This window comes from Micromys minutus, assembly GCF_963924665.1.
Source record: "Micromys minutus genome assembly, chromosome: 32".
NCBI lineage: Eukaryota > Metazoa > Chordata > Mammalia > Rodentia > Muridae > Micromys > Micromys minutus.
The window spans coordinates 9,104,297-9,124,615 of NC_137967.1; the positions used below are offsets into that span (position 1 = coordinate 9,104,297).

Here is a 20,319-nt window from a genome sequence, read left to right on the forward strand (position 1 = left end):
ACCAGGTTTCCAGAGTCTGGATACACTCGGGAGCAGGCCAAGATGTTTCTGGTCTCACCCTGCTCCGCGCTTTCTTCCCGTAATCTCAATCCTCCCCCGACCCTCCAGGCTCTGAGTCAGCTTGAATTCCTTCCTAGGTGGGGTTTCAAAACCAGACAAGCAAAGAGGCCAGGTTGATCCCTAAAGCAGGAATAGAGAGAGGGGGGAAAAATGACGATCAGAACAATGCTAATAGTATTCATAAATAACGATGATGATGATGTGAAACGAAGACGCTTTCCACAGAGGGAGTTTCCTGCAGTTGTTGCGCACAGATGTGGGCTCAACTTTGCCAAATTATTCCATTGTCCCACGAATCGGAAACCCTCAAGCATACAGGAATCCACTTTTTTTTTTTTTTTTTTTGCTATTTTTCAGTGGGTTGCCAGCACCTGTCCGTGTGTAGCTTCTGTTGTTGGCCAGGCTGATTGTAAGTGGATTCCAACGTGACAGAGACAGGGACTGAGGGATGTTAATGTACTTAGGCTTGGCACCCACAGCGGAATGTGTCCCTGGCTTTGCAGACCTGCCTTGGGGACTCAGAGGCTTGCTGCGAAGCCTGTCCGTTGCTCACTCCCTCATGGCAACCATGATTTTCCGTGGTATAAGATAAGAAATCCAATCCCAACTAGCTAAGTCAATACAGGAAAATAATTGATTGGTTCCAGTATCCAGGAAGTTCCCAGTAATCCAGCCTTAAACTTGATTGGACACAGGGATTCAACAAATCGGAAACCTGCCTCCTAGCACCCCCCTGCTCTGCTCTCCAGGAAGAGTTTTCCTCCAAAGCAGGTCAACTTATGTGGCAAGATGGCCTCGTGGCTGCAAGCCCACTTCCAGTCAGCCTAGCAACTCCTGAGGAATGTCATTGGCTCCGCTTGGGCCACAGGCCTGTGCATAAACCAATCGCACCACCAGGAATGTGGGGCTCTGATTGGCCAAGGCCCTGTCTCCCATCAAAGTGCCTCCGAGGGTGGTGCTTAGAGAAAAATGTTGATCTCTGACCAGAAGTGAGAGCTGAGCCTTCTCCCTCAAGCCCCACCTCTGTTTTGCAGCTGTGTCTGTCTTCAGAAAACCCAAAATGAGGAGATTTTACTGAAAGCCGGGGATATGGAGGTCGGACCCAGAACAAAGCACCCTTGTGCCTTTGCAGAAGCAGTGATGTCTGCATATATGCCCCCAACACCCGACATGCTTACACACCCTCACTTCTTGAAGGGTCTGCAAATTAGCCTCTCTGATCCTGGCAAGCCAGGGCTTAGCTCAGAGTCCGCACGCATCGTCTGTCACCTCCCCTTATGTGACTCTAAGCAGAAAGGGGGATTTTAATATTGCTAGGAATTTTTCATCGATCCTAGCTTCCCATGTAAGGCAGCATTGACCGGATGTGCTCCCCGATACAGCAGAATTAGCCAGAGTTAGGACCAACCACTGTTGCAGTCTTCCCACTGTGGCCTCATTGTAACAGCAGAGAGCTCGGGAGGCACAGCAAGTAAGCCTTGGGAGCTATTTGGCGCCTTACTTTCCCTGGGCAAACCTCTCCAACAGCAGGGCCTCTTAACTTCCTATTCATACACATTTAAGGTGGGCTGGAGACATACCTCAGTGGTGAGATTGCTTAGCATATTATGTGAGGTTCTGAGGTTCCAGCCCCCCCCCCCTGACACACACACACACAGAGAAAGATAGAGACAGAGAGAGACAGCCAGACAGCGAGACAGAGACAGACACAGAAAGATAGACAGGCACAGAGAGAAAGGGAAGGGAGGGAGGGGGAAAGAGAGGAGGGAGGGAAAGAGAGAGAGAGAGAGAGAGAGAGAGAGAGAGAGAGAGAGAGAGAGAGAGAGAGAGAGGGAGGCAGGCAGTAAGTCAGAGACAGCCACAGAGAGACAGCCAGGCATACACAGTGGGGGGGGGGGGGCACTTCTTTTAGGAGCTGCTGAAAGTTTCCTCTCTAAAACCTGCCCAAGGCCCTGTGTCAGAATAGTGTATTTTTTTCTGGTCTTCTCTGGAAACCCCATATCCTGGCTCCAACATCTACCTCTCCACCACGATCAGGAACAGGGTCACACAGGAAGCTAAAGCAAGCCCTCCGATTTGCTTTGTGGATGAAGAACGTATCTTCTTGTGTCAGACACTAGTGACAGAGTTCGGCATGGGGACCTTGAGCCTCTCAGTAGCTCTAGGAGCCTGGAAAGTTAGAAGCATACCCATTCTGCAGATAGCCGAGGTGCACAGTGTGACTCTGAACAATCCGGAAGACCAATGGCAGGAGAGAGGTGCTACCTTCCCCACACAGTAGCTGGGTCATGTTTCTAAGGCGATGTTGAAGGCGCTTTCCGTAGTCCCCTCCCCCACAAAGGCTGTGCTGGTTCTTAGGTGCTCTAGAGCCTTTATAGGGACAAGAGAAAAATAAACTTATATACCTCAAAGCCAACTATGCCAGACGGGGGTGGGGGGTAGTGAGTTCCAAAGGCTTGAAGCTGCACCCACCGAAGAGCTTTTCCTAGCCTTGGGCAATCATTGGATGCTTCTTCATATAGAAACTCACCTATGGTTTGTAGGGATCACGGAGTCAAATACAGCAGGCCCAGCTCCCTGTGGGGCTGAACTGCTCGGTGTGATGGTCCACATGAACTGCTCAGTAACTGCACCTTGCAAGGACTAGAGAGATGATTTGGTTAAGACCCAAGTTGGGCAGCTGACAACCATCTGTTACTCAAGTTCTAGGGGGATCAGATGCTTTCTTCTGGCTTCTGTGGGTACCTGCACATATGCAGGATTTTACACACACAGAGAGAGAGAGAGACAGAGACAGAGACAGAGAGAGTTCATGTCAGGAGGTAAAACCTGTTGAGAAGCACGAACTTTCCCTTGGCCCTTCCTGTTTCTTCATTGAAGAAGCAACTCCTGCTCTGATTATTCCTGATCATATTTCCCTCCTCTGTGGGCTGCTGAGCATGGCGCCCAGGGCGTGTGCCTATAATCACGTGTACTATACCACAGTCTTTCCTTTTTCCCTGATAATCTGTGTTTTAAGACAGAGAAAAACAATATATGTATATATCTCAGGATAGGATTACTATGTAGTTCAGGATGGCTTCAAACTCACAAGAGGTCTACCTGTCTGTCTCCCCGATGCTGAGACTAAAACCGCATTCTATCAGGTAGGTTTAGGCTCAAATTCTTTTTCTTTTATAAATAATGTTTGTTTATTTTATGTGTATAAATACACTATAGCCATCCTCAGTCACACTAAAAGAGGGTGATGCCTCTTCTGTAATGATTGCATTACAGATGGTTGTGAGCCACCATGTGGTTGCTGGGAATTGAACTCAGGACCTCTGGAAGAGCAATCAGTGCTCTTAACCACTGAGCCATCTCTCCAGCCCCAAATTATTTGTTTTTCAAGATAGCGTTTCTCTATGTGTCCCCGGCTGACCTGGAACTCACTCTGTTATTAAAGGTGTGTGCCCCGTAGGCTCTGTAGGCCGGGCTAGCCTTGAACTCTCTGGAGCTCCACCTGCCTCTGCCTCCAGAGTTGGAGTGTTGGGATTAACGGCTACCACACCCAACCTGTGTTTAGCATTCTTCAGTGAGGGATTCTTGTATGTTGCTGTACAGGCAAGTGACTCATGATTTCTGTGTTGTCTTTAATTCGTTTGTTTTATTGTTAGGGCATAAAATACCTGGGACTCTCATTCTTTGCCGATGATTGGTCCATAAAGAAAACTCTTATCAGTGCAACCATAGTTTATTTATTGAGCATTTACTGTGTGCCGGGCCTGGGGCTGATTCTCCGGTTCTCCTTAATTTTCACATCAAGTGTAAGCAGTAGAGAGCTGTCGTCAGTGAATTAGGGTCATCCTGGAACCTGTATGCTAGCATTATTGTTAAATTCTTAGGGATAAGATTTAACTTTAAACCCAAAAGTTTCACCTTAAGTTTATTGTCTGCTGTTGAAACCAACAGGGTTTGGAGAATATGGGGTCTAGGGCTCAGCCTGCTTATGACACCCTGAACAAATCATCTCAGCAGCCTGGGAGATCACCAACTTGCTAGTCAGGACCTATGGTGGGGGGAGCACCCCACTTTGACTTCCAGAAGACAGTCACTGAGGGAGAGGAGACGGGCTTACCCTGAGGAAGGGCCCCAGAGGTATTCAGACCCTGCCTTACACACTTCTACAAGTCGACTACAGGTCTTACTTTGCTAGCAGCCTGTATTCAAGGGGTCTTTCTCAGTAACCTGTATACCCCACAGACCTGGTTCATATACACACACACATTTTTTACTAACATAAAGGAAGTGACCCTTTTAGTCCAGGCACTGTGCCCAGAGCTCAATACTGAACAAGACTGAAAAGGGGAAAGGGGATAAGAAAACAGAGTAAGCAAGAGACTCAAGGAAACAAGAGCTTTCCCATAGCAAGGCAGCGACACTGGAGAGGACGTCCTGGGGAAAGGTCCGCTGGAGAGGAAGTGGTTACCAAAGACCTTCAAGTTTTCCGGAAGCACAAACAGCTGGAATGGGTCAGGAGAGAGTACAGCAAGCTGAGGCTCTGGGGTGAGAAAGGGCACCGGATGCAGAATCCAGCAGCTCAGGCGGAGGGCTGAAGGTCAGGTCTGGGTGGGTGAGGGTCACATCACGTTGTGAGGCATGTGCTTATTCTGAGGATGGAATTTAGGCTGGAGACTGCCTCACCTCATGTGGACCTGGGAGTCAGAGAGGCCTATTGCAAGCGGGTTGAGCCCACGCGTGCTAGAGGCACAGAAATGTGCTTGGATAGGCGAATGAATGAATGAATGGATGGATCGAAGAGACACTGACAGTTTAAAGGACCTGCTGCTGGTCCACAGGAGACCTAACAGCAGCAGCCTGAATGCTGGTTCTGGTCCCAGGAGCCACAAGCTGCTGTGACCTTGGGGACACCCACGCACTAAACTCGGCCCGGAACTGTGTCTCGGGGGCGGAGAGGACGAGCCTAGACGGACAGTGCGCGCGCGCGGGAGACCGGCAGACGACCGGCTCTTTACGCCGGGCCCTCCGGTGCATCAGTCCGGCCAAGCCCAGCCAAGCCCGGCCGCCGATCATTGCTATCTGCCGTGCTGCCATTCCACTTGCGCGGCCCACGCTCCCCGCGGCCCCGCACGCTCCGAAGCCTTCCGGCGCTCCCGCCAAGATTCTCCCGCGTCAGCGAGCCCGCCCCGCAGCCGCGCGCGCGCCAGTCGACTCTCCCGCGTCCCGCCCCGCGCAGGCCCCGCCCACCACGCTCGCACCACGCCCCCGGCGCGCAGGCCCTGACACTCGGCGCCACCCCTTTCACACAGGCCACGCCCACAGAAGAACACGCCCACCGGGAAGCCACGCCCCCACCAGAGCTCCTCGCTGGCCCGCGCGGCGACGGGGCGGGCCCTAGGCCTGCGGCGGCTGCTGAGGGGCTCGCAGCCCGCGGGGCGGGGCGCGAGGGCGGGCCGGGGCCGGTGCCGCGCGCTGGGATTTTTAAATGTCCCGCTCGAAGCCGGGCGCAGGAGCAGCCGGCTCGACAGCCAGCGCGGTGTAGGGGGCAGGCGCGGATCCCGCCAGCGCCGCGCGCTCGGCTGCCGCCTCCCGCCTCCTGCTTCCCGCCCGCCGTCGGCCTCCTTGCCCTCTCGAGCGCGCCTGTCTGCGGCGGACACAGCTTCGGGTACGGGCTGCCTGGACTCCCGGGACTCCCACGACTCCCTGGCGTCCGGACCGGGTCCGACCGGACCGGGCCCGGGTGGGGGTGGGGCGAGGCTGGGTCACCCGGTCCCCTGAGGTATCAGCTCCGGGTGCCCCGGCCCGGGTGGCTGTGAGAGACGGACGGGTCAGGGGTAGGTGTAGAAAGGGACACTGAGGCAGCCCCGGCCCCGAGGGCAGTGATGGAGCGGGGGGTCCTCTCGAAGGGCTGCTGGGCCTCCATCCCCAACCTCAGGTTCGGACCCAGGGTCGCAGGCTGCCGGCGGCGCCTGTGGGTGACAAGCCACCCGGGCCCATCGGCCATTTTCCCGGCCGGCCTGCGGGCCCGGGAGGCTCCCGCCGCCGCCGCTCGCGCGGGAGGGGGGAGGGGTGCCCGGGAGGAACTGGAGGACTCTGGTCCCCTCATGCGGGCCGTGCTCACCACGATGCCTGCCTGGTGTCCTCCCAGGTCTGAGTTCCAAGCCCGAGTCCTGAGCCATGCCTAGGGAAAGGAAGGAGAGGTGAGTGGCCTCCCTGCTGCGGGAGGGTAAGGGGGAGGGGCGGTGGGGGAAGGGCGGTCCGAGTTTTTGGGGAGCAGTACCCCATGACACCATGCCTTTGCAGAGACTCGATGGACCCCAGCAACATGAAAGAAGAAGGTGGCTCCGACCTCTCAGTCCGCTCCAGAAAAAGGAAGGCAAATGTGGCCGTTGTGAGTACAAAGGCTACAGGTTGGGAAGGGGATGCCCCCCCCCCCCATTCCATCTTACCTGGGTACCAAATTTGGGTCTTCTCCCTTACTAGTGAAGAGAATTAGTTGAGGGGCAGGTTTCCTTTGTAGCTGAATGTTCTTCAGAACCGAACAAACTTTTTCCCCCCTTTCCTCTTGTGTTTTTTTTTTTTTTGTCTTTGGGTTGCACCGTGTGGACCCTTGGTGGACTGGGAATTTTTTTGTTTTTTTTTTTTTTGTTTGTTTTTAGTTTTTGCAAGATCCAGATGAAGAAATTGCCAAGATTGACAAGACCGTGAAAAGCCAGGATGGCGGTCAGGTAGGTCTGCTGCCTACAGGGTGTCCTGACTCCTGAGTTCCATGCTTTCTTTCTTCCAAGTTTCCCAAACCGGAGCCGCAGGCCACATGGCTGAACCTCTGGAGCCTGTCAGCGTGGCCTGGTCTCTGCTGGGCCTGGGGGTTGTGGGAAGGGCTTGTGGTTCCTGAATGGCACCTTTAAGGCTATAGATACTGATACCGGAGGAACCAGAGTGAGCGTCATATAATTTGGTTCTTCCTAAGCCCAGGGGGAAACTGAGTCTTAGAAGGTAACCCAGTGTCCTTTGCAAGCCCAGAGCAGAGCTGGGCCTGCAGTCTTATTGCCAAAGACTAGTTAGGGGATAGGACTCCTAACTATTCTCCCTCATCCATTCTTGTGACGTCTTAATCCCAGCAGTAGAGAAGCAAAGGCAGGTAATCTGAACTTCACACCAGCCCAGACCATATGAGATCCTGTAGCAAAAAAATAAAACTTTTCTCCTATGTAACCCAGAATGTTTCACCCTCAGCTGACTAGACTATATTGATCACTGCTATCTAGACGTTACATGGCCTCCGTGTGTCTGAACCAGTGTTTCATTGGCTGCTCCATTTCCTCTGTCCCTCCTATGGAGTGCTTGCCAGATCTTTCTAATGCAGCATGGTATGATTTCGGGAGATCCTTGCAGAGAGAGCTTGTATTATCTCTCTGCCTCCAGAAATGGCTGGAGATTATAGTTATGGCTCCGGCGGGGGAGCAGCCTATCTCCAAAGTGGCTGGGGAGACCTTCGACCTTCATCACTGATAAAGCTGAGCGGGGACAGCATTCTGTCGACCTCATCTCTCTGTTCCCAAAGAGACCAGCAGTGACTCTGTAGAACAGGGAGAGACAGCTGCTTCTGAGAAAAGTCTTCTAAGCAATGAGGTCCCGCCAGCTAGAGCTGTGGTAATGTGTTTCTAAGCAGGACCCCACTAGGCATTTAAAAAAGGGCCAATTTTCCTTTTTTCTTTTTTTTTTAAAGAAGTCCCTACAGAAGGAAAATGCACCCTACATTCTTTTTTTGTCCTATTATTTTCCTTAGAACCTTCAGCAAGTTGTTACTAAGATAAACTGCGCTTTGTAGAATTCGAGATCGTTCACGTTACCATCTGTGCTTTCGGCAGAAATGTCCAAGTGAGAATGAAGCTAAGCAGTCAGTGTTGGCTTTGTGGGAACTCAGGCTCACTTCTCAGGAATAGCAGCAGTGCTCAGAGTGTCCAAGAAAGGACTGTGGGGACAAGAGTCACAGCACGAGTGGGGTCATAGTGAGCGTCCAGTTGAGAGAAGGCGTTCTCGTGGTTGTCCAGAACAAGTTTCTAGAGTAGATAGCTCAAACGTAACTATTTTCTTTTCTGTGAGTATTCATAAATCCAGGATTTGGGGTGTGGGTAATTTTGTACTGTTTTGTGTTTTGATTGCATAGAACTCTTTTGTGGAGTGGAGTTCAGCCCAGGGCAAGAACTTGGAGCCAGTGAGTTCTCATATTAGATTCAGTGATACGGAAAGCCCACAAAGACCTTTGATTAAGATTTATTTATTTTATGTATATGAGTGCACTGTAGCTGTCTTCAGACACACCAGCAGAGGGCATCAGATCCCATTAGAGATGGTTGTGAGCTACCATGTGATTGCTGGGAATTGAACTCAGGAGCAGTCAGTGCCCTTAACCACTAAGCCATCTCTCCAACCCCAAGACATTTGATTCTTATCTTCAGCCACTATTCTTGTTTTTAAAGCAGGGTCCCTATATGTAACTCTGACCTTGCACTTGGTGATTCCCCTGCCTCAGCCTCCAGAGCACTGGAATTAGAAGCATGAACACCACCCCTTCAGTTACTCTAAGTGTCCATTTCTTTTTTCCCACTATGTAGACTTGGCTGTCCTAGAGCTTATTATGTGCCCGGCTGGCCTCAAACTCAAGGATTGCCTGAGCATTTTTGAGCCCTGAGGTTCAAGGCATGAGTCACTACACCCATCAAGACATAACTTTCTCATCTCAAACTGAATAAAAGTCAATCTTTTGTCTACTTGTTTTGCATAAGGAAGAAATACAGTTAAGGATAACAGGTGCTAAGCCATAGTTGCAGTTGATCTCAAAGTCAGACTGATCTGGCATCTTATAAAACTTCAGACACTCAAAACCAGACTTAATTATTCCGCCTTATCCTCTGGCTTCTTAAAAAGCCATCTTTGGAGCCCACTTGTCTGCTACAGGCAGACAAATTTGCCTATGAACTGCAGGTTGGAAACTACTAAGTTTATCTCTAAAGGCCTGCTCCCAGATGTGCCAGCCACCTGGCTATGGAGGGTGGCATCTAGCTTGTACCTCAAAAGAACTTGTTCTGATTGAAGAGCAACTTCCTATAGTGGTAATTGTGAACCTCTTGAGTCGGGGTTGGTGGTGCTATACCAAGCATACAAAGCCAGAACTGAAAGGAAGCTGCCTTTCTCGAACAGCTGGCGGGGGCTGTTGTGGATAATTTGCATGCCCAATTCTTTCTACATTGAGCAGAGAAAAGCTTTATGCAGCACTGGTTGGAAATCAGGGGTTCCTGTGAAAATGGTCTGGGTGCTACATGAACAGGGGAACTGAATTCAGGAAAACATCCCAGGGCATACCTGTTTTGTTTTCTAGTCATTAATGGCCTCTACTTAAAATAAGATAGCCACTGGTGCCAGGTACAGTGGGGTGCTCTTCCAGCCAGCATTTAAGAGGTGGGGCAGGAGAGTCATTATAATCTGATAGGGACTACATAGGTAAGACTCAGTCAACAAATGAATGAATCAATACATAAGATGTGAGCCTTTTAGATTGGAGGAGCTTCCACACAGCAGAGTTGTTTTATGCTTAATACCTCTTTTTATTATTATTATTATTTTTAGGTGTGGGGGTTGTTTTGCCGGTCTGTATGTCTGTCCCATGTGTGTACCTGGTGCCGGAGGAAGCTAGAGAAGGTGTTGAATCTTATGGAACTAGAATAACACGGGCTATTTAATAGGATTTGAAGTCATTTCTTTGCGCTCATTAGTTTGACCTGTGATCACAACTTGATTTAGTTCTAATGAGGTAGCGATTTGTTTTGTCTTGCTTTGAGTCAGGGAAAACCACAGGTCCCTGTTCCATATATACGATCAATCTTTCGTAATATAAACTACTTTTTGTGTCCAATTGGCCACCTGAGTGTTTCTTTTGATGTCCATGTTTCCTAAGTCAGTTACAGAAGTGACATGGAACCTTTGGCTTTTGTTTCTCCATACCGCCTCCATCTTAGCCAATGCCAGCATGTCAAGCCCAGCTAATTTACCAGTCCATGAATGGACAGGTGTGGTTTGTCTAACACATTGACATGCATTCTATTGGCAGACATGGGATGATAATTCCGAATGCGTGGACCCCTGCTCTTTCATCCCCACCCCTAACAAAGAAGACGACAGTGAACTTGAGTACCCCAAGACTGCATTTCAGCCTCGGAAAATCAGACCACCCAGAGCCTCCCCCCTGCCCGTCTTGAAGTAGGTGTTGGCTTTGATCCATGGCTTCTGAGTGTCATTTGTCTTTCTGTCTACATTAGTGTTGGTGTAGACTGGCATCCATCTGAGGTTTTTCTCTCTACAGTTGGGGCAATCGAGAAGAGGTTTGGAGGATCATGTTAAACAAAGAAAAGACTTACTTGAGAGATGAGCACTTCCTGCAGCGCCATCCTCTCCTGCAGGCGAGGATGAGGGCGGTTCTTCTGGATTGGCTAATGGAGGTGAGCTTGACAGTCCTGGATGCTAGAGCGTCGCCATTGCTGGATTTCCCTGTGCTGCTGCAGTCTCTGGGTGTGCTGTCTAGACTATTGACATTTCTGAAATAATTCTATCCCTTAGACATTGTAAAGTTGGCATTGCATTGTTTTTCCTAAGTTTGAATAGTTACAAAGTTACAAATTAATGTCTAAATATACACATGCTGAATTGTTTTATAGATGTCTACTGAATGCATAAAGGAGTCGCACAGTTCTTATTCTCGTTCGTTAGAGGCGTAGGTGAGCAGGTTATATGCAGCGATCAGATCTCAAATGTGTCCACTCTCTTCCCAGAAGGATTTCTTAATAGGCTGTCTTCTAATCACACTGAGAACCATTTCCCTACTCCTGTGCAGCGGTTGATCAGTAAGCAAGTACGTGAGGCTGGAATAGTTTACCTGCATAGTCTAGGCCTCCATTCCAGGTGCTCAAGAAACAAACAGAAGACACCACGTTGCAGATTTTTTTAATGCCAGACTAACAGGCTAATTTTTTAAAAAAAAAGAAATGTAAAGGCTGAGCCTAGCTGTGGTTAGCCTGATGTCTTAAGTTCATGAGACCCTAGGCTTAATCTCCAGTAGTGCCAGAAGAAAGGGTGCACCTCTTGCTGGGGCTGAACTTTGAGTGATTTGTAGTACTTGGATTCAAGTACTTCTTGGGTACTTGTAGTAAGAAATGGTATTTTCTTCTGAGAAGCAGAAGTATCGTGTTGGCAGGTTTACCTCCAGAAAGCACGTGTGTAAGGGGTATGAGTAACTCAAATGATGGAGGGCCACCTACCCTCTAGAAAGGCACTGTCTCTTATATGCATCCTGCTGGGACCAGACCTGTCGCTTTAGGGGCCTGGATCAGACAAATCGCTTAAATTTGAATCTCAGTTTTATTTCAGACAGGCTCTTGTGTAACTCAGGCTGGCTTTGAACTTGCTATGTGGTCAGAGGTAACATTGAACTTCTATCTCTGACTCCCAAGTAGTAGGATTATAACTTTATAGCACTACAAGTAGATCTTTCTAAAGATTTAGATGTATCTCTCTGTGCCACTGTGTTTATGTGCTCACAGAGGTCAAAAGAAGGTGTCAGCGAGATTTGCAGGCAGTTCTGAGCCGATCGATCTGTGCGTGCTGGGAACCAAACTCGGGTCCTGGATGGCCAGCACATGCTCACTGAGCTGTTTATCCAGCTCCAGGATCTGCTTCCTTGTCTCTAGCATCTTCAGCAAGTGATCTGGGTGCAGAGTTGGACAGATTAGAAATACTGTAAAGCCAGGTGTCATGGCACAGCTCTCGACTACATCCTCACTGCTGCTAAAAGAAACAAAAGCTGCTCAGAACGGTGGCACTAATCCCAGCACTCAGGAGGCTGAGGCAGGTGGAGCTTTGAGGTCAAGGCCAGCCTGGTCTACATAGCAAGTTCCATTTCTAGCCAGGGCTACAGAGTGAGACCCTGTCTCAAAGAAGAATCAAAAAGAAAATGTAACTGGTATTGTTCAGGTGTGAAGAACATAGCAGTACTTTTTCTGAGTCACAGTGAAACCGAGGTTGCGTTCTTGGAGAACTGTAGGCCATGTGGGCTGAGGAACGGGTCTCCTGTGTTACTTGGCTCAGCAGCCTGTTTGGTTTGCTCTTGCTGTTGTGTAGAAGTCCTTATGCTCTCAGTTCCAGGGTCTCCTTGGGCTGTGCTTAGGAGGAGGGTGTCAGTCTTTCATAAAAGCAGTTGGCTTTCTGACTGTGTCAGAACTCAGGCAAGTTTGTGTGTGCTGGCCCTAAGAGCCTGTTGTAACGAGGGGCCTTTTTCCAGGTATGCGAAGTCTACAAGCTCCACAGAGAGACGTTCTACTTGGCACAGGACTTCTTTGATCGTTACATGGCCTCACAACAGAATATCATAAAAACACTTTTACAGCTTATTGGGATTTCAGCCTTATTTATTGCTTCTAAACTTGAGGTAAAAAAAAAAAAAAACAAAAAAAAAAAAAAACAAAAAAACAACTAAAAACCCCCTCCTTAACATTCTTTATGTAATAAGCATTACATCTTAAATTCTGCCCCTATGATTAACTGTCAGATACATCTTGAATTCTCTTTAACTCTTAAAGTTGAGGCAGACAGTGTCATGGGGGTGGGTAAGGAACAGGTATGTAGAGCATTTGGATTAGTAGTTACTTTAGTCATAATTGAGCTTGGGACTGAAAGATTGAAGTTGTGGTGTTGTGATCCTAGCACTTGGGCAGTTGAGGTAGGCGGATGGGAGGTTTGAGGCCTGTATGCCCTCTCAAAACAATAGGAAAAGGGTTGTTAAGGGTTTGTTTGTAGATTACAAGGGTGAATGAAAAGGTCTGAGGTTCAGTTTATTTGTCCATGGGGCCATTGCTTTTCGGAGTTTCCTTTTCTTGAAACGGAGCCTCTGTACCTGTAGCTCGTTTTACTTATGACTAACATGTTTTCAGTCACTGAGGTGAACCATTGTTGGGCCATTGAGTGTATCCTTTCTCCCCGTCAGCATGCTGGAGTCCTTTAGGAACGGCTTCTAATAGCGTCTCTCTTCTGTTCCCTTTTAGGAAATCTACCCTCCAAAGTTGCACCAGTTTGCGTATGTTACAGATGGTGCTTGCTCCGGGGATGAAATCCTGACCATGGAATTAATGATGATGAAGGCAGGTTACACGTTCGTATCTGTGTGGGGTGGGGGAGGGAGACTGTCTTTCCAGTGCACGTGTGATGTGCCCCGTGGGTCTTATTCAGCTAGACAAGTGGTGGCAGGGACTACGGTTGAGCTCTTCACAACTATGATTTCTTTCCTTTTAGGCCCTTAAGTGGCGTTTGAGTCCTCTGACCATTGTGTCCTGGCTGAACGTTTATGTCCAAGTGGCCTATGTTAATGACACGGGTGAAGTGCTAATGCCTCAGTACCCACAGCAGGTCTTTGTGCAGATCGCAGAGGTATGTGGGCCTTCTGCTTCCCCGTTCTGTTTGTGTGGCACGCCGCAGCTCGCCAGGGGCTTCTAGAAGCTTCATGTGGCATCTTGTCTTAGCGCTCCTGTCTTCCCTTAGCTTTTAGACCTGTGCGTCCTGGATGTTGGCTGCTTAGAATTTCCGTATGGCGTCCTCGCTGCTTCCGCCTTATATCACTTCTCCTCGTTGGAGCTGATGCAGAAGGTCTCAGGTACGTTGGTTTTTGCTGTGAGTTCACAAACAAGGTGTCTTCAAGGTACAAGTCAGCTATTGGCTACGGACTGAGCCTCTGACTTCTTTACTGTCAGGTTACCAGTGGTGTGACATAGAGAAATGTGTCAAGTGGATGGTTCCGTTCGCCATGGTCATCCGGGAGATGGGAAGTTCCAAGCTCAAGCACTTCCGGGGGGTTCCCATGGAAGACTCCCACAACATCCAGACTCACACCAACAGCTTGGATTTGCTGGTCAGTAATCTCCCTGCTCCTATCAGACAAGTACTTAACCATTGCTGCCTAAGGAAAAGCCAGTTCTAGTTCCATTAAGATCCTGTGTCTCAGTTTCTACAGACTTTAGGTGAGGGGCGTTGTTTACTGAGACCAGGTCTTACACTATATATATAGCCCAGGCTGACCTAGACCTCAAAAGTCTGACCTTTGTTCCCAAGTGGTAGGATTACAAGTTTGCCACTGCACCTAACTAACATTGGGACTGAAAATTTTTGCTGTTTTTCCTCTAGCCTCCATATTAAAAACATATATCAAGTGAAATGATACTCACTTTGACAATTTTCCCTCTTTTTCTTACGTAGGACAAAGCACAAGCAAAGAAAGCCATGTTGTCAGAACAAAATAGGATTTCTCCTCCTCCGAGTGTGGTCCTGACACCCCCACACAGCAGTAAGAAGCAGAGCAGTGAGCAGGAGACAGAATGAGCAAACCTGCCATCGCCTCCAAAGACAGTGGTGTGGAAGCAGCTGCCTGGAGCTCCTTGTGCTGCCTTGGAGGTCAGGAGCCCCTGCAGGTGCCGTGCTCTGTGGAGAGGTGCAGCTCTTCAGAGCAGCGGGGGTCTCCAAGATGCCTTGGATGGAAGTGCTTTTATTGAATGCTAGGTGTTTTAACTATAAGGTCAAGTGCACCAGCCACCTCCAGAACACCACTGAGTGCTCCAGAAGCTGCTAAGGAAGGTGCTACTTGACCCACTGGACTCGTTCACACAAATGACAAAAGCTTGAAGTTAAGGCGGCCATGGTGGTTGCTGGCCTCTGCTCGGGTGTTGTGGGCTTCTGGCCTCTGTTGATAGGGTGTGACAAGTGGCTGTGAGCAAACGTGGGACGCAGAGCCCACAGCCTGGCCTAGGCTGACAGCATATCCTGCCTTTTATGAACTCTTGTTTTGTAAGTGCTGCTACGTCTATCAATTTTTAATAAAGATGATGCTATCTTTGAAGCAGCTGTTCTTAACTCTGGTATCAGAAACTAGGAGTTGCCTTTTAGAGTTGTCTACCAAGTTCTCTTGTTTTCACGCTTTTGGGGAGAGTCTTGTGATTCACCCCAGGCTGGCCTAGAGCTTGCTATACAGCCTGAGCTTCCATGAGGCTCTTCCCACAGTGCCCTACACAGGCAGCTGTGCTTGTATAGGCCTTGTACGCCCAGGATGTCACATGTCACAGAGCTGTAATTCATGGTTTTCACCCTTACCAACACTGTTTAATCGTAGTAGCCTGAAATTGCTTCTAAGAGAAAGTGAACCTGGCCACACTAGTGCATACCTGAGGCTCAGCTCATGGGAAAATCTAGTTCTAGACGACTAGCCTAGGCCACTTAGGAGGGCCCTGTCTCAAAAGACAAGTGAGTGGGGTGTTGTGCAGAGTTAAATGACATAGTTGAAGTGAAGGTCAGGACACTTACTGCAGTTTACCTCCTGATGGGCTATGTCACCCTGGGCCCTGCTGCTGGACACTGTTGACATGAAACCACCTCGTAAGCACACTTCCTTCACCTCTGTTGGTAATATTTCACTTTATTAATTTTTAATGTATATGAGTACACTTGCTGTTTTCAGACACACCAGAAGAGGGCATCAGATCCCATTACAGATGGTCGTGAGCCACCATGTGGTTGCTGGGAATTGAACTCAGGACCTCTGGAAGAGCAGCCAGTGTTCTAATCACTGAGCCATCTCTCCAGTCCACTATTTCACTTTAAATAATGGTGCTTCCATGTGGGTGTGTACACATGGGAAGATGGCTGAGCAGCTAAATGTCACTTATTTTCAACTTATATGAACTTGGTTTTCAAAAATCTATAAACTAGAGGGCAGCCACTTTAGATCTATATTGTATTTATACAAAGTTGGAGGGGTTCTTATTTCTCTGACATTGCTTTTATAGCTCTGCAAGTTGTTAGCCTTCCTAAGTGTCAGAAACCTACACCTGGGGCTGGAGAGGTGGCTGCTCTTCCAGGTTTGGTTCCTGAGCTCCTAACTCTTAACTCCAGGTTCAGGAGATCTAGTGCCTTTTCTGGCTTCCTTCAGTACTGCATGCATACAAAGGCATACGTGCAAGGCAGATCATACAGAAAAGAACTAAACCTCTATACCTAAAGGCGTCACCCAAACAACACTATTTTGGTTTTTTTCAAGACAAGGTTTGTATAACAGCCCTAGTTATCCTAGAACTTGCTTCATAGGCCAGGCTGGCCTTGATCTCAGACCCTCTGTCCGCCTCCTGGATGCTGGAACTAAAGACGTGCACCATTACACCAAGTTTAACCAGGTTATTTCTAAGCCCCAAGCAGACACTAAACAAGCAGTGGCTACCAGGCATCAACCCATATCTAATTCTAGCAGTCAGAATGATGAGGCAGTAGAATCCAAGGACTGGGCTATATAGTAAGACCTTATATTTACATTATATGTATGTATATACGCACAGCCCAAAAGCCGGTCGTTTGTGATTTGCTTGCTGTAGAGTCTCACTGTAGCCCACCCTGGCCTCAAGCCATCCTGTTGCAGCCTCTTTAGGGTTAGAATTGTAGGTGTGCACCAGCATTCCTATCAAGTGGTGATGTCATAGCGAATCCATTTGTGTTCCCAAATGACAATCCTTCAATAATTGGTCATTCCCATGGTTCCATCATAAACCCAAGGGAATCACTAGTGGAATGTCCCTTAGCTCTTCTGGTGACAGTTTTGTGGCTGATGTGGCCTCTGGTTTGGCTCCATAGACCTGTGTGAAATGTTCATTCTACCATTCAAGAGCGGCTGAAGCCAGGGGATCAAGGAAGTCACTGAGTTAAGATGGGCAGAAGAGGAGCTGGAGGGTGGTTCAGTGGTCAGAGCGCTGACTGCTCTTCCCGAGGTCCTGAGTTCAAATCCCAGCAACCACATGGTGGCTCACAACCATCTGTAATAGAAACTGCCTTCTGGTGTGTCTGAAGACAGTGATGGTGTATGTACTCACATAAAATAAATAAATCTCTTTTAAAAAAAATATCCAGAAGAACCAAAAGTAGAGATAGCATGATATGGGGACACGGTAGCTTAGTGGGTCAGCACCACAGTCTCTTCTGCCCAGCTCAGTAGATGAATGTGTCATTTTTCTGGGCACTGCCTAAAACACTGGTCTGTGTTGGCACAGCTTTTCCACGCTGTCTTCCCCAGGTCATCTCATACCGAGTGGATGGATTAGTGATACTAAGGTCGTGCGACTGCTTCTGAGGCAGACAGGTGTGCTGAGAGGGTGTCTGATCCATTTCTCCTAACTCAGCTGCAGACAAGATGGAAGGATGCTCGGACAAAATTAGGCTGGAGCTCAGAGCAGGGATAGAAGGGAAGTCAGATCTGATAATGTCTCGTCCTATTTACCCAACCGTGCATTTCCCTACCGCATGTTCGGCATTTTAAAATTCAAATCACATTTATACCTTGGACATTGTTAGAAGACTATTTTTATCCCTGCTGTAATCATCTAATTTGCTGATTACAGGTCTCAAATTGCCACAGAGAACTCAATTTTTGAAAGAATTGTCCTATTTGATCCAATATGTTATTCAAGCCATGCAGTCATTTGTCTCACGAGGTTACCTACCAGGCAGAGTTAACCAGGAGTAACAGCATTAGAAGCCCACACTTAAAACTAGGCATTAGCTAATCTGCCCGGGACAATAGAGTCCTAAATATAATTTGCTGCAGACACTCAGTTCCTGCACTGACAGACAATTGCATTTTCTATTCAATGAGCATAGATTTTTTCCCCCTACCTTGTCCTAATTTCGAATTTAACTCCAGAAAACTCTAAATGTGCTCAGTTTCACTTGCTTACCTGAAACTGTTTCCAAGGAGCCTCGGATGGGGAGGACGATGCTGTCTCTTGTTAAATAAACAACAGTGTTAAGTCATTTTTCTCATCGATGCTAATTCTAAAATGTGTAGCATCAGACTGGCCCTGGGGATTCAACTCTAATGCTGGCTTTTCCACTATAGTGAATGCAGTGCCTTCCCACTGGGGCCTCTGCTGAATATTGGGCATCACCAGTGCTGGAGAGGAGGTCAGGAGAAGCCTACCAGTAGCAAGTGAGCAACAGGATCAGGGTGGCCTCCAGGGACAGGGCTGTTGCTGCGTTATAGTCCATGCCAGCCCAAAACCAGCAATGCTTCTGCCTCAGCCTATCCTACTGGGATTGTCATTCTCTCTGGCAGGCTGCAGAAAGTGTTCCCAGTGTGGGGGACAGGAAGATGAGACCAAGAAAGGTGACAGAGGTTTCGTGTGAAATGAAGAAGGGTGTGGTGCCGAGCTGCAGGAAGCTGGGGTTAGTAAGGAGGGGCAGGGTGACTGACATGCTCAGAACAGGTCTGCAGGCAGACACAGAGGGAAACTGCTCAGCTGTGGTTCCGTGGCACTGTAACCAAACAATCACAGTTTTCAGTGTTCGCTAAGACATTGGGCTTTAGGTTGCTTTTAGGATTCCCAACTCAGGATTTTATACTTGCACGGTAAGTGCTTCACACACTGAGCCACATCCCAGCCCTCTGTCCCCTTTAAATTTGGTCTTGCTAAATTGCTTAGGCTGGCCTAGAATTCCTGATCTTCCTGCCTCTGCCTCCCAAGAGGCTGGGACTACAGGTGTGCACTGTCACCCTAGCACTAATGCACTATGTCTTTCCCTCCCTCTGAAGTCTGTGTGTGTGTGTTACTATATACCCCAGGCTAGCCCGTAATCCTCCTGCCTCATCCTCCCAGATTCTAAGCTTACCCGCCAACACTAATTTCTAACACAGCCCAGTCCAAGTGACTGCTCACCCTCCCAGGCAGCTTGTCCCTTGCTGCCTATGTGAGCCCGCCCCTTTATTGACTTCCACTAATAGAAGGTTTCCACTGGGCTCTGGAAGCAGACACCTTGCACTAGGGCTTGGCTCTGCCACTTTGAAGAGACCTGCGCTTCCTGTCTCCCAGCTTAGGGTTCCTCTGCTGGATCACAGGTACAGAGAGTGATGTCACCACTGAACCAGGGAACTGAGCAGGCAATACAATGGAGCAATGGCCTGGAAGTGTAGCTCAGTAGTGCAGCACTTGCTGGGGCTGGGGATGTGGTTCATCATCTCTACTCATGGGATTGTCACGCCAAAGAACACAAGTCCCTGCGCCTTCCTCCCAGCTGCAATCAGTTTTCCCAGATTTCCCCAGTGTGTACTGTTAGTCAAGGAGGGAAAGCTCCCTCCTCCTCCCATGCGTTCCCCAACAAAGTGCGGTTCATTAGAATTACTGTGATGTTGCTAGGTTGTTATGCGCATGCCCATGATTCCAGCACCTGAGAGGTAGAGGCAGGAGCCTCAGTTTGAGGCCAGGCTCAGCTACAAAGTAAGATCCCATTTCAAAGAGCCTGAATAAATAAAAATAAAATCCCTATTATTTGACTTTATTGGTTTTACTCTGATTGCCAAAGTGTCACCATTATAACTTAGAAGAATATTGTAAACATGGAAAATATAGAGAGTTCCAATCCCTCAGAAATGCCATTTTAGCAGCTATAGAGTGAGACTATGTCTTAAAAATAAACAACACCAAAAAGAAAAAAAGAGAAAAAAAAGGGGGGTTAACCTTGACCCAAAATTTTAATCTGAATTAATAAGGGAAAATATTTGCTAGGGGTTTTTGTTGGTTCCTTTTTCCAGGACAGGGTTTCTCTGTGTAGACCATGCTGGCCTTCAACTCACAGAGATCTGCCTGCCCCTGCATGCCTAGTGCTGGGATTAAAGGCGTGCACCACCATGCCTGGCTTGCTGTTTTTCTACCAGCTGTTTCACTCTATTGTATCACATCTAAGTAGTTTGAGATGTGTATAAAGGCATAGGCAGAGGCCCATCTGCTTAGACAGAGGCAGGAGGATACCTTAAGGTCAGGTACTCAAGGCTGTCGTAGGCATTAAGACTCTGCATCGGTAGATAAAAATAAAATGAAATGTGTCGGTATACATACGCCCCCTCTTTCCTTTTTAGTGATCATCAGCCAGTTAATTTCTTTACCCAGACCAGGAGCCTGGCACAAAATAGGTACTCATTAAAAACTTGTGTTCAAATGGATGGACAGACAGGCAGATGGCTGGGTTCTTATACCATAGACTGCTTCTTCCGTAAAATCTGAAAAGCAAAATACAGATAGAGTGGGAGGAATCAAGCCAAGACCGTGGTTCTAGCTCTTTTCAGTTGAGCAAAGCAGCTACTCAACGACCCCAAATCCAGGAAGGGCTGCAAAGGCTGGATGAGATGCAGGA

At 48.4% G+C, this 20,319-nt stretch overlaps 1 protein-coding gene across 1 annotated transcript; it reads left to right on the forward strand.

Moving 5' to 3' along the window:
- Positions 1 to 6,194: 6,194 nt before the first annotated feature.
- CCNE1 (cyclin E1) lies at positions 6,195 to 14,481 on the forward strand (the record flags this gene model as incomplete). Its single annotated transcript, XM_080908465.1, has 11 exons — positions 6,195 to 6,260; positions 6,364 to 6,451; positions 6,720 to 6,788; positions 10,172 to 10,320; positions 10,424 to 10,559; positions 12,395 to 12,541; positions 13,155 to 13,250; positions 13,402 to 13,536; positions 13,648 to 13,759; positions 13,857 to 14,014; positions 14,359 to 14,481. The coding sequence occupies exons 1-11, from the start codon at positions 6,238 to 6,240 to the stop codon at positions 14,479 to 14,481; spliced, it is 1,236 nt and encodes a 411-aa protein (XP_080764591.1). The 5' UTR covers positions 6,195 to 6,237.
- Positions 14,482 to 20,319: the final 5,838 nt, after the last annotated feature.